The 14,514-nt window shown below is 34.2% G+C and overlaps 1 protein-coding gene across 6 annotated transcripts in view; it reads left to right on the top strand.

Annotated features, from left to right (window-relative positions):
• Window positions 1–14,514, top strand: part of PAN3 (poly(A) specific ribonuclease subunit PAN3) — a 139,309-nt gene that overhangs the window by 60,165 nt on the left and 64,630 nt on the right. For all 6 annotated transcript variants that reach the window (XM_037166862.2, XM_037166861.2, XM_037166860.2 and 3 more), the window contains one exon: window positions 10,325–10,472. In XM_037166862.2, coding sequence (XP_037022757.2) covers window positions 10,325–10,472 — 148 coding nt within the window. The remainder of the gene's footprint in view (window positions 1–10,324; window positions 10,473–14,514) is intronic.

The raw sequence follows: 14,514 nt of genomic DNA, 5'->3' as shown, positions 1-14,514 counted from the left end.
AGAGATAAAAGACACAAATTACCATTTTCAGGAATGAAATAATTGGCATGGTTAGGTTGTACAGATGTTAATAAGGACACTAAGAAAATATTATGGATCATTGTATGGAAATACATTTTTTTTAAATTTTTTTATTGATTATGCTGTTACAGTTGTTCTATTCCCCCCCTTCATTCCCCTCCACCCTACCCCCCATCCCCACCATTACCCCCCTTTAGTTTATGACCATGTGTCTCAAGTCCTTTAGATTCTATATTTCCCATGCTATTCTTACCCCCCCCCATCTATTTTCTATCTACTGTCTATGCTACTTATTTTCTGTACCTTCTCCCCCCTTCTCCTCCTCCCACTCCCCTGTTGCTAACCCTCCTTGAGATCTTCATTTCTATGTTTCCACTCCTGATCTAGCTGTCCTTTTAGTTTGCTTTTGTTTTAGGTGTGGTTGTTAATAACTGTGAGTTTGTTGTCCTTTCACTGTTCATCTTTTTTATCTTCTTTTTCTTAGATAAGTCCCTTTAACATTTCATATAATAAGGGCTTGGTGATGATGAACTCCTTGAATTTGATCTTATCTGAGAAGCACTTTATCTGTCCTTCCATTCTAAATGAAAGCTTTGCTGGATAGAGCAATCTTGGTTGTAAGTCTTTGGATTTCATGACTTGGAATACCTCTTTCCAGCCCCTTCTTGCCTGTAAGGTCTCTTTTGAGAAATCCGCTGACAGTCTGATGGGGACTCCTTTGTAGGTGACTGCCCCCTTATGTCTTGCTGCTTCTAGGATTCTCTCTTTCATTTTAATCTTGGCTAATATAATTATGATGTGCCTTGGTGTGTTCCTTCTTAGGTCCAACTTCTTTGGGACTCTCTGAACTTCCTGGATTTCCTGGAATTCTATTTCCTTTGCCAGATTGGGGAAATTCTCCTTTATTATTTGTTCAAATAAGTTTTCCACTGGTGGCTGTGCCTTTCCCCTGTCTGGTACCCCTATAATTCGGATGTTGGAGCGTTTAAAGATGTCCTGGAGGTTCCTAAGACTCTCCTCATTTCTTTGAATTCTTGCTTCTTGATTCTTTTCTGTTTGGCCATTATTTGCTTTCTTCTGGTCCACTCCATTGATTTGAGTCCCAGTTTCCTTTTCATTGCTATTGGTGTTCTGTGCAATTCCATTCATTTCAATTAGTTTCGCCTTCATATATTTGTCTAATTTGTGGCTATAATCAACCAGTTCTGTGAGGATCCTGATCACCAGTGTTTTAAACTGTGTGTCTGAGAGTTTTGCTATTTCTTCATTGCTTAGATTTATAGGCTCTGGGGCTTTGAGATCTTCTTGAGCCATTTTTGGTCTGTTCGGGCCCTTTAAGTGTGAGGAGTGGAGCCTTGGACTCCCAGGTCGCTGGGTTTTGACGCTGTATGTGGGGGCGTGGTCAGAGCGGGGAAATGGCGGCACCCTCTGCTGTTTCGCGCCACTGGATGAGGAGCAGCGCCTTAGGTGGTTCACCAGGGTAGGGCCACTCAGAGTCGCTGGGTTATGACGCTGTATGTGGAGGTGGGGTCAGAGCAGGGAAATGGCCACGTCCTCCCTGCCGCTTGCTGTGGGGACCCGCTGGGTTCCGGTCCAATCGCCCACTCCCTCGCTTGTCTATCCGTGCACAAATGCGCAACCACAGTCAACCTGCAGCCCTGCTCCCTCGATATTTCCCCCGCGGTCGCTCGCTTGGTCGCTCGCTTGGTCGCTCGCTGGGTGGCTGACTAGGTCCAACCCTGCGCCTGGATTCCACTCACCTGAGTCCGTCTGACCGAGTTTTCCTGTGCAACCCCGCTCCACCAGCTGCTGGTTTCGCCCCTTACCGGTCAGGCTGAAGAATTTGTTGTTAACAGACTTCTGAAAAGTTTAATTTTCTGTGTTCTGGCTGTGTTTTCTGTTGCTAATATTTAGTTGTCTCTAAACTTGGTTGTGTGAGAAGGCCCGGCATATCCACCTATGCCTCCATCTTGGCGGAAGTCCCTGGAAATAAATTTGATAAAGGATGAAACACAAAGCTTTGAAAGACAGAAACTACTTAAGTTCACTCAAAAAGTAATAGATAACATGGCTAGTGCTAAATATTTCGAACAAATTGAAGGCCTGGATGACTTCATTGGTAAATTCTAGCAAATATTTAAGGAAGAAATAATATGAATTATATACAAGCCTTTTTAAAAATTAAAACGAAAGGAATACCTGCTAACATCATTACTGTCATAGCAAAACCAGATGAAGACTGCCTAAAAAGGAAACCAGTGTGTATCATGTATATAGATATACAAATTCTTAAAAATCTTTAACAGCTTGGCCCTGGCTGGTGTAGGTCAGTGGATTGAGCGCGGGCCTGCGAACCAAAGGATCGCGGTTCAATTCCCAGTCAGGGCACATGCCTGGGTTGCAGGCCAGTTCCCAGGAGGGGACCCATGAGAGGCAACCATACATTGATGTTTTTCTCCCTCTCTCCTTCCCTTCTCCTCTAAAGATAAATAAATAAAATTAAGAAAAATCTTTAACAGATTGAATTCTGATGGTAAATAAAAAGGATAATATACCACAGCAAAGTATTGAAACTTGTTCTGATAATGTAAAGTTGGTTTAAAAACCCATTGATGTAATTAATCATATTACCCAACTAACACCAGATGATTATCTGAATAGATAGAAAAAAACATTTGACAAAAATCGATATCTATTTCTGGTAAAAGATCTCAGCAAACTAGAAATACAGGGGTACCTATCTCCTTAACCTGTAAAAGAACATTTGGGAGAAAAACTACAGCTAATATCATGCTTAATGGTGAAAAAGTAAATGCTTTCCTCTTAAGATCAGAATTAAGGAGAGAATGTCTGCTTTCATCGTTTCTATTTTTACTGGGTATTTTAATGTAATAAGGCAAGAAGAAATAAAAGACTAGAAAGAAGGGAAAATGTCTTTTGCAGAGAGACATGATCATCTGTGGTTAAAATATAAACATCTAACTAATAAGTAAGGGAGTTCTGTAAAGTCTTGGTGCAAAATCGACACATGCAGTTCCAATTTTATTTCTCTAATATATTGTGCTGATAGTAGCCCTCAAAAGATGAGTTCATTCATAATCCCTGGATCTTGTGAATTTCACTTCATTTAGAAAGAGTCTTTGTAGGTGCGATGAATTAAGGATCTTGAGATAAGATCATCCTGAATTATTCAAGTGGGTCTTGAATCCAATAACAAGTGTCCTTATAAGACTGAAGCTGAGGGAGATTACACACAAAGAAGGTGATTTGCAGATAGAGGCAGAAATTGAAGTGATAAGGATGCCAAGGTATGCCAGAGAATGTTGACAGTAGCCTGAAGCTAGGTGAGACATGGAATGGCTCGTGCTCTAGTTCCTCTGGAGGGAGTGCCAATACCTTGACTTCAGACTTTGGGCCTCCAGAAACTGTAAGAGAATAAATTTCTGTTGTTTGAAGCCATCAGGTTTGCAATAATTTCTTAAAGCAGCCACAGGAAACTGATAGCATATGTGCTAGCAAAATTATAAAAATTATGCAACTTACAGTGTCAGAAATACAAAATAGGTATCACTCTGATAAAATGTCTGTAGGCGTGTACATCGGAACCTTAAAAACATTTCTAAGAGAAATTAAAGAAGTAAGTGGAGATGCGCATCATATTTATGGATCTGAAGACTGAATTATAAGATGTCAGTTCTCTCCAAATTTATCTGTAGATTCAGTATAGTCTCAGTAAAATTCAATAAGCTATTTAATAGAAGTTGATAAACTTAGTCTAATATTCATATGGACTGCAAAAAAGTTGAAGTCCAACAAACCAAACCAGATTAAAGGAAAAGAAAAAGATGCAAGGCTTAACAGTATCTGACTTCCAGACTTAACTGCACAGCTACAGTAAACAAAACAAGGCGATACTAGCAGGAAGATAGATTGGCATCAATGGAGAAATTAACTCACTTATTAGCTGATTTTCATTGCACTAGTAAAGGCTATTTGGTGGAGACAGAATGATGTTTTTAATAAACAGTGCTGGAATAGCTGAGTATATGCAAGAAATTACTGATATACAAAAATTAACTCTCTATATCATAGACCTAAAGGTAAAACATAAAATCACAAAACTTGCAGGAGAAAATATCTGTGATCTTTGGTTAGGCCAGATTTCTTTGCTACAACACCATTTACATGACCCATAAAAGAAAAAGTTGATAAAGTGGACTTCATCAAGATTTAAGAATTTTTGTTCTTTGAAAGGTAACTGTTAACAGGATGAAAAGATATATAGACCTGGAGAAAAAAGGATTTCTGTCCAGAACTGTCAAAATTTATTAATAGAAAGCAAAGCCAATAAAATTGGCAAAAAATGTGAACAGACATTTTACCAAAGAAGATGCAGAATGGCAAATTAGTCATTTAGGCAATGAAAATTAAATCACAGTGAGGTATCACTACACACATAATAGAATTTTTTAAATGTGAAAGTTGTACCAAATCTCATGTTCCTGAGTACATAGAGCAACTTGAGTTCTCTGTACAGTGCTGGAGGACATACTGAAATAGTAAAACTCTGGAAAACAGCTTATCATTTTTTTAAAAAGTTAAAAAATCATGTATATATGTATGTAAGATTCATTTATATTAAATTCTAGAAAACGCAGACTAATCTATAGGGACAGAAAGCTGGGTTGAACAAAATAGTAGAGCAGAGAGTAATGGGAGGGAGGAATTTAAAAGGCTTATGGAAACATTTTTGGGCAGGATGGCTATATTGCATTATCTTGATTTAGGTAATGTTGCCATGATTGCCTGCCTATATCAGGAGTTATCAAAATTTATAATTTTAAATATGTGCAGTTTGGCAGAAGTGAACCCTCCAATTCCAGGAAGATCTTCTGTAGAAAGTAGGTATTTCATAGTTCAGAGAGTTCCGGCCGAGGTGGAGGCATAAGTGGAAACCCTTCACTTCCTTGCACAACCAAAAGGAAGGTAACAACTGATCTAAAATCAGTGTACAACCAGAAGTGCCAGAAAATTAAACTGCATGGAACTCCTACACCCAAGGAATTAAATAAACAGTCAACTAATACAACCAGACCAGTGTACCAAGACAAAGAAATATGGCCCAAATGAGAGAACAGAGCAAAGCTACAGAAAGAGAGCTGAGTGGTGAGGAGGTAGCTAACCTCTCTGATGGAGAATTTAAAGCCTTGGTAATCAAAATGCTCACAAAACTGATTGAGCTTGGTCAAAAAAATTAAAGAACAAATGAAATATATCCAAAATGAAACAAAGCAAAATATTCAGGGAACCAACAGTGACAGGAAGGAAACCAGTACTCAAAGCAGTGATTTGGAACAAAAGGAAGAAATAAACATTTAATTGGAACAGAATGAAGAAACAAGGATCCAGAAAATGAAGCGAGACCAAGGAATCTCTGGGATAACCTGAAATGTTCCAATATCCATAAGGAGAACAACAAGAGCAAGAAATTGAAAACTTATTTGAACAAATAATGAAGGAAATTTCCCCAGTCTGGTGAAGGAAATAGACTTCTAGGAAGTCCAGGAAGCCCAGAGAGTCCCAAAAAAGTTGGACCCAAAGAGGAACACACCAAGGCACATCATCATCAAGTTATCCAAGATTAAAGACAGAGAATCCTAAAAGCAGCAAGAGGGAAAGAAACAGTTACCTACAAAGGAGTTCCCATCAGACTGTCAGCTGATTTCTCAAAAGAGACCTTTCAGGCAAGAAGGGGCTGGAAAGAAGTATTCACAGTCATGAAAGGCAAGGACCTACATCCAAGATTACCCCATCCAGCAAAATTTTCATTTAGAATGAAGGGCAGATAAAGTACTTCCCAGATAAATTCAAGTTAAAAGAGTTCATCATCATCATCATCAAACCCTTATTATATGAAATGTTAAAGGTACTGATCTAAGAAAAAGATGATCAAAAATATGAACAGTAAAATGACAACAAACTCACAGCTATGAACAAATGAACCTAAAAGAAAAACAATGAAAGCAAAAAGTAAGCAAACAACTAGAACAGGAACAGAATCAGAGAAATGGACATCATATGGAGGGATTTCAATGGGGGAGGGGGCAGGGAGGATTGGGGGATAAAGGTTCAGGGAAGAAGAAGCACAATTAGAAGGCATAAAATAGATGGGGAGAGGTCAAAAATTACATAGGAAACAGAGAACTCAAAGGAATTATATATACAATCCGTGAATATGAACTAGGGGGGGTACTGGACCCTGGGGGTTGCAGGGCAGAGGTGGGATAAAGAGGGAGAAATGGGAAAAACTGTAATAGCATAATGAATAAAAATACTTTGAAGTAGCTATTTCATAAAACTAAAAATGTTGTTTTATGTTACTTACATCTAAATAAAGGTGTTAAAAACTCACTAGGTCGTGTTTCATTTAGAGAGTAGAAAGATTACTAATAACAACTTATGAAGCCATAGGACAGGTAAACAAGTGGAGCTCATTATAAGGAGCTGTACCATACATAGAAGATACTTTATGGTTTTATAAATTTACTGTGTGATTACGAAGAAACCTGATCAATATTCAGGAATATAGTGACTTCTCAATTATTCACCTTCAGACAGCTCTTTTTCTTACATACCTTTTTGACATACTTCTTGAAGTATTACATAACATTTTTTTCTGTTTTCACTTCATATAAACCTCTTTCTGTGCTTTCTACCTAATTAAAAAAATTTTAATAGCCACACCTTTAATTTTGTTGCACAAATTAAATTAGTTTGTTAATTTAGGGGACTAATTTATCATGGTCTTAAATAGTAAGTCATCTGTAGTGGGATCCAGCAGAGTATTAAATACTGTGTCACTTTAAAACTAACAGTTTCCATGGAATCAAATTATATTAGGAAAGCATAAAATTGTGTTAAACTTGAGTAAGAAACCTCATCAGAAAACATCTTTGTTTGTAAACAGACCTTTATCAGTCATTTGTATGTAGGAAATACTGCACCATTTTGGTAGGGTAGGATGTGTGGATTGAAACAATTATTAATTCATTTAAAATATAATGATAAAATTATAATAGTGCTTTTAAAGCTGAAGGTCAGGACTCTGGATTTAGTATATTGCTATCTAGAGTACAGGTTTGGTGCCATTCAAATGTTGGGGATGTCAGTTTGGAGAACTCACTGTATAAAAAGTGGTTGGTTTTGGCATGAAAGATGCAGTATGAATTTAAGTATATGAGAACCGAAAACTCCATTTTTATTGATAAATTCTCACAAAGAGAATGTTATTTAACTTGATGAAGCATAAGTTTCTTTTGAATGTGCATTTATAGCTGTTAAAGGTATAAATAAAAATTAGGATTAAAATATGAATAGAAATTAGAATAAAAATATATAGTAGAAATGCAATTATCTGTGTCTTTAAAAATACAAATTTAATGTTGTAGGAGTATACCTAGATATTTAGAAAGGCATTATCTTCTAAATCATAGTGCAGAAATAATAAAACTTTGATTTTCTTTTCACTCTCCCTTTTTAAATTTCTTTTCTTTAGTGTTGTTGAAGTTAGACAAATAATTTATGTAACCCAAGTTGGAGTCTTCCTTCTAGATATAACCATCACCCCTTAAAGCTAAGAGAAATTTATTTTCTGATGAGTAGGTATACTGTTTGTTCATTGTAATGTGATCAGTTTAGTTACCACTTTTGCCTTATATTTTTAAAAAGTATTCTTAACATATTAAAAGTGTTTGCCTATGCTATTTTACTTTAGAAAACCATTATTTATACTTTAAAACAATTAATATTAATGCAGTTTTAAGAGTACATCTTTTTATTGTAGTTATTTTAACTGATTTTATTATAAAAATATTCAGTATTATAATAATTGATCATTACTTAAATATTTCTGATAGTTTGCTAATGTGACTTAATTTATATTATCTATTAGTAACAGTAGCACTATTCTCTTATTCCTAGATTTTGTTTTTTGTGTTGTACCTTAATCTTACAGAATTCTTGTTTCTGCTTTTTAAATTCTTTGACTCAAATACTCAGGGTTGAATAAAACAGACTTTTAAACCACCCATTCAAGGGAAGTGCCTTGCATCTTAAATCAGGACTTAAGGGAGAGAAGATTTAGATTTCTTTTTTGAACGTCTTAATTAAAATTCACTGTTAAATAGATTCTTTGCATTTGTGGTTGTTGAAATCTCTAGAAGTTGCAGTTTAGTGTGTAAATTTTTAGTTATGATGTTTTTAACGACTTGTGTTATAAATTTTGAGGTCCTCTATACTTTGTTAGAATGACATGTTATGTATAATTTGTTTGGCAAAGGTAGAACATACTTTCACCTCCCAGTTCTCATTTATACGATGCCTTAAATGTAGGCTTTCAGATCAGTTTAAATGTATTTGTTTTATAGAGAAACTCAGCTCTCAGATCAAATATACTGCTATTCACAGTAAAAGTAGGGTATGTGTGAAATGGAAACTGGGTGGCATTTGTTTCTCAGGATCATACTACTAAAAATGTTTTGTATGCGTACATAATTTTCTTTGTCTAAATCTGGCATCTCTTAATAATCTTTTAATCCTAAAGTCCTAATCTTTCATAGGCATCTTTCATAGGCATTCTGAACTCTTTCACCAAGATACCTGATTGCTTTTAAAATCTTGACTTTGTCTTCTCTGATAGGTTTAGACTTAACTGGTACAAACAGATGTAGTTCAGAAGTGATTTCATCAGTAGCCATTTGTTTCCTACAGCTAGGGATTTACACCTCAGTGAAATGCATTGGTTTATTTTCTACTCCAGAAGTTAAGGAACTGACTATACTTTTAAAGAACATGCCACAGTTTTTGAAAATTTGAGAATTTGGAAGGTTTACTGTGTATGTGTCTGGGTGTGTATGAGAGAGAGAAGAACATTTTATTTTTCTCTTTGGAAAATATACTTTGGCTCAGGACTGATTCTCTACTTCCTTCCCACAGAATTTTGTGTCTTAGATGTGGCAGTAAAAGAGGTTCATTTGTTGAACCTCTTTGGTATATGTAGAATATTTCTATTAAGCGCAGATTAACATTTCTTCTATATTTTATTACTTTGTCTTTCATTTTTCTTGGTATGCAACTGGTAAAGTATCATTTGTTTTAGCATTTAAAATCAGGTTAGCCTATTGATTTATCTTCCAAATTGTATATTTTGAACTCTAACTTGAAAGTTCAAAGTGTCATTCATATGACGTAGGGAAGTTTTCTTAGGTTGTGCAGTAATTCATCCATTTTCTGGTTTTCTAATGATTATTAGTTTTAGAATACTTCTGAGTTATTAAATTCTTTGTGTCATGATTCAGTCCTTTAAACTTTGTTTATATGCATAAATAAAATGTGAATTGAAGTATGAACGTACTGAATTATTTCCTTGGTTGACCTTATTAGAATTTGAATTCAAATGATGACACTCATGTTAATGGTTATTGAATCTTTATCACACTTAAACATGTAGAATTTAAAATGTTCACCATTTCAGAAAAATATTTAGGATATTCATTCGTTTCACATGGACAAAAATATAGTCCATTTTTGAATTTGAAATAGTCTCATATGTTCTATTAGTTCTTAAAGCCAAAAGTACCATGCCACTTTCATATATAAAATGTGACATAGTACAACTGTGGAGGAATATTTCAAATGTAATCTTATGGTAAAATATTTTCAATATAACATAAGTTACATGTGATACTTTATAGGCATTGGGGCCTTTATTTTATCTGTATATCTTGATTTTTCCCACATTTGCCTTGTTTATAAGTATTTTTTTGGTCTTTGTTACTTAAATACATGGCACCATATTATTGAGAAAATGTCTTAATTGCTTATATAAAAGGAAGTGATTAATTTTGGAATAAAGGCAGTTTTTACCGTAATACTGGTAGAAATGGTTTAAAAGTATTAATTTTGAAACTTGTTGCTCAGTTTTGAGGTAGTCTCAACCTCCCAGTTCTCTAAAATGTGTTAGGATAGTTTGGTAATGATGCATATTTGACAATAAAGGCAAATTTTACATGTTTCTGAGGTTAAACCCTGCAAGTGAAATGACTAAAATTCACAAATTTGATATAAAAAATTCCCTAAAGAAATTTAATTATACCACTCCAAATTATGGAAACTAAAAAATACTGTAAATTTTTTCAGTGAAATATTTAATCAGTAAATAAAGCACTGTGGAATTATGCCTCGTAGATTCAATGTCTTTTTTGGGCTTAAGTGTGTTAACTTACTATATTTGATTTTTAAATAGACACCAAATCCTACCGCAAGCGAGTTTATTCCTAAAGGAGGATCAACCTCCAGGCTGAGTAACGTGTCCCAGTCAAATATGTCTGCCTTCTCTCAAGTTTTCTCTCACCCATCCATGGGAAGTCCTGCTGCTGCTGGATTAGCACCAGGTAAGTTGAGTAACTGTTTCCAGTGAGTGCCAGATAACAAATCTGTAAGCACCATTTGTATTAGTTTATCAGAACTGATAATTGTCTACTTGGATGATTCACATTTGAACACATTGTGAGTTTTATGTTCTAGATTTTGGTACCATAGTTAAGAAATTGAAAGCAGAGTTTAAATATGAACAAAAATTATGTATCAGGGTGTTAAAAAGTACAGAAATGAATTTGAAGAAGAAACTTATTCTTCAGGAAAAATATCTACCTAGGTTTAGTATTTCCCTTTTTAAGAAGTTAGTGATAAAAATACTTCACTCAGAAACTTCTCTAAGAGCATAAGAAAAAAATATTGATGTATATATGTGTTTCAAAAGTTCTTTTGTACTAAATTTCTAAAAAATAACATTCTTTATTATTTAAAACACATGTTTAGATGTATTTATTAACTTTGAGGTATTTGATTATAAATCTGTAATAATAATTTTTAATTGGATAAAGTATTATTAACAATAGTAGGAAGGAACTATAAAAGTATTAGGGGTCATTGAGGTAGGGAAAACAATATTCCTCAATCATTTTCTTCTAGGTTTACGTATAATGACAGAAGAATTTGAACAAATGTCCTTAGACCCCAGGGGTCCTGAGGAATGGTTCATAGTGACCCTTCGAGAACTTTTTTTTAAACCTCTCTTTTTTATCTTAAAAATTCATGCAACTTTTACATTTTAATCCATGACATAAACATTTATTATAATATAGAAATATGAAACAATTTTTAGGTAATTAACATCAGCCATCTCTAGTTAGTCTGTGCTTTAATCAGAAAAGTGAAGTATGCAAAACTATTGAGTTTATCTTAAGTGCTGAGCAGGTTATCTTGTGTCTGTGAAATACGTGAGCTCTCCACACAGATTTTGTATGTATATTAAATGAAGCCAAAATACCAACTAGGTCAGCCTGGAACTAGCACTGTCTTCAGGGCTTAATCAAATTAGTAAAAAAATCATTGGTTTTGGTACTGGTACAGAATTGAGGACCTTTTGGGGAAGAATGAGAGAAGTTAATGATGACTTAATGGAATAGAACATTCAGTTTACCATGTAAAGTATCAGGTGTACTCAGAGACTAAATAACTTTGTGTTGCCACAGGTTTATCAATACTTCCTTCCCCTACCTTTCTCTCTCACTTTTCCTCTCCACTCATTTCCTCCTACCCTTCAACCCCTTTCCTTTCACATGTCCTCTTACCTTTTCTTCAACTTTGGCTCTTTTCAGGTTTAGTTAAATTGGTAAACATTTTCCCTTCTCCCCTAGAGAGCAGTGTCAGAATTGAATATCCCTGGTAGCCTAAAAGTTTTACTTGTAAGTAATGTGCTACTGTGCTTTTTCTCCCATTGAGGTGTGTTCACATTGTGTACATGAGCATAATTTGCATGTCACCTATACTTCTAAAATTTCTTAGAGATTGTCCAGACTTCTGAGAAGTTTTTATAAAGCACTCAACAGTGGTATCCATATACCAATAGAAACCTTTGCTTTTGTAATTAAGTACCAGTATATTTTGGCATAATAACACATCTTCCTTTGTTTCAAAAATAAATATTTTGTTCACATCGTTGATCAGACTAGTTCAAGCTTGCTATTTTAAAAAAATAGGCTTTTTAAATATTGGAGGCATTAAAAATATCAAAGGGAATTTTAGACCTTGAAAACGTTTAGTTAAGAAATCCATCAATGCTGGGGTATTTAAGCTTTTCAGTAGGTAGTAACTTGTGTGTAAGTAAGTGTTTTATTGGCCCCAGTTGGGTATTATAATCTAAATTTGGGGTGAAATTAATTAATTAAAAAATTAAATTACATGAGAAACTATTTACTCTTCTACATAATGTTAAATTGGTCCTTCTCTTATTGATGAGAGTAATTCTTGTCAAGAACCATTGGAAGTGGGTCAGTATATTATATAAATACATGCCTAAATTTTTTATACATGTCATTTAAAAATAATTCTTCATTTTAAATGACAATCAACAAAGCTAAAATAGTTTCCAAAAATAGATGAATAGTTTTGCATTTATTATTTCCCCATATTTTCTTGTTTTAGTTAATGTCTTAATACTCTCTGGAAATGAGCAAAGAAAAAATTAAGTCTGACTTATTTTCAAAAAACCATTTATCCCTTCAATATCATCATTTACTTCTTACCCACAAGTGATATTTTTTTTCAAGGCCTAGGAAGAGTTCTTGACATTCTCCTTTAAGGTTGTAGAGTAAAAATGGTCATAAAGTTTGCCTTAGTGATGATATAATTTATTGTCACTGCTTCTTGTCTTCTGTATTTATAAACCTATTCATAATTTTCAGTTATGAAGTTTCATTTTCATTTCTCCAATTTCTATTTCATATTGTTACCTTCACAAACGTGTGCAACTAACTACTGTTTTTCTTTAGAAAAGTATAAAGCCTTAAATATTTTGGCATTCAAATGTAAACTAGAGTAATGTCATTTTTATTATGTATGAAGAAATACATACTGAAATTATATCTCTTGACTAAAATGTAAAAATACTTGAGTAGAGTTGAGTATACTAAGATTTTGAATTTCCTCAAATTGTAACAAAGCATACTTCCAGGAACAAAGTAGATCTTGAGTGAATCAAGTCTTCTTTTTTTAATCTTGTTTTGATTATCTTTAAAACATGATTTGTGTTTTTTAAAAAGTCTTAATGCAACAAGTAAAACTTTATATACAAGTTATTTTGAATTTATAGCCAATTAGGTTTAAAGGTACTTAAAAGTGTTAAAAATATGCAGCATGTTTCCATTGAATCGTGTTCACAATTATTTTATTCTATTTTCATTTAAGAAATCAAGGATTTACTTGTTTATGCACTCAACCTAAGAACAAGAGCAAAGTTTCTAAGAATCTTCTATGAAGGTGGTTGTTATATGAGTACGGGGAATGGCACTTAACTTGGGCTTCATTGTCTTTGAAAACACCTAAATTTGTAAATATGCCCTTCCCCCCAGTTACAGCTTGTATTATCCTGAGATTCATCGAAAGTTAAGAATCACTGGTTTAACACAGTCTTAGAAAAATTCATTTTATTTCCAGAGCGTGTAGTCTAAAGGAGTGTGTGTGTGTGTGTGTGTGTGTAATATTTTTAATAGCTTTTGCTTTAGGCAAACAGATTTCGAATAGGTCTTTAGAAATGAAAATATAACTGTACTAAGTATATGAAATGATGGTTTATGCTTTAATTTTTTTATGCTAAGAAAAATAATTTTTATCTTGAGAAATAATTGCCAAATATTTTTCTTAATCACAAAGTTTCCTAAGAGTGTTCAGATTTGGTAGTAGAGTTACAGCTAACTTGGTGTGCTTTAATTACCTCAGTATTAGCCTCAGTCTGTTTGAAAGTGCTTGAGAGAGGCAGCAACAGGAGCATATATTTTTAGATGATGTTATGATATATCATCTGGTTATTTCATGTGCACTTCTGACTCAGGAATTCAGTATCTCTTGTTCTGCTCAGTTGTGTGAGGACACTTGGGAGAGACAGAGGGGAGTTCTTGCACTTGAAAAATGCCGCCATTGAGTCACAAATGAAAGAGCCATAAGTGACTTACAGTATTTTCAAATATTCTTTCAACATGAGGATGGTGCAGATTTTTTTACCATTTGGTATATTTTATTATAAATTTATATTTTATTGATTTGGGGGAAATATTTATACTAAACTTACTGTTATTAAATAATTATATTCATTTATTATATTTTTTGATGCAGTTTTTGAAGTAGTCACTCATGTGTTCTTGAGGGTACCAAATTGATGGGTAAAATTGGCAGATATTCTTTTTTGCCAAAGATTTTAGTTTAGTTTTAGAGAGAGGGGGAGGGATGGAGAAAGAGGGAGAAAAACATTTATGTGAGAGAGAAACATCACTGGGTTGCCTCTTGTAGGCTCCCCAACTTGCAGGGCTGAACCTGCAACCCGGGCATGTACCCTGACTAGGAATGAACTGCAACCTTTCACTTTGTGGGATGATG

This window comes from Artibeus jamaicensis, unplaced genomic scaffold (genome assembly GCF_021234435.1).
Source record: "Artibeus jamaicensis isolate MK-2021 breed Jamaican fruit bat unplaced genomic scaffold, CSHL_Jam_final contig_793, whole genome shotgun sequence".
NCBI lineage: Eukaryota > Metazoa > Chordata > Mammalia > Chiroptera > Phyllostomidae > Artibeus > Artibeus jamaicensis.
The sequence above is the reverse complement of the archived record's forward strand: the minus strand, read 5'-3'. Positions and strand labels throughout refer to the sequence as shown.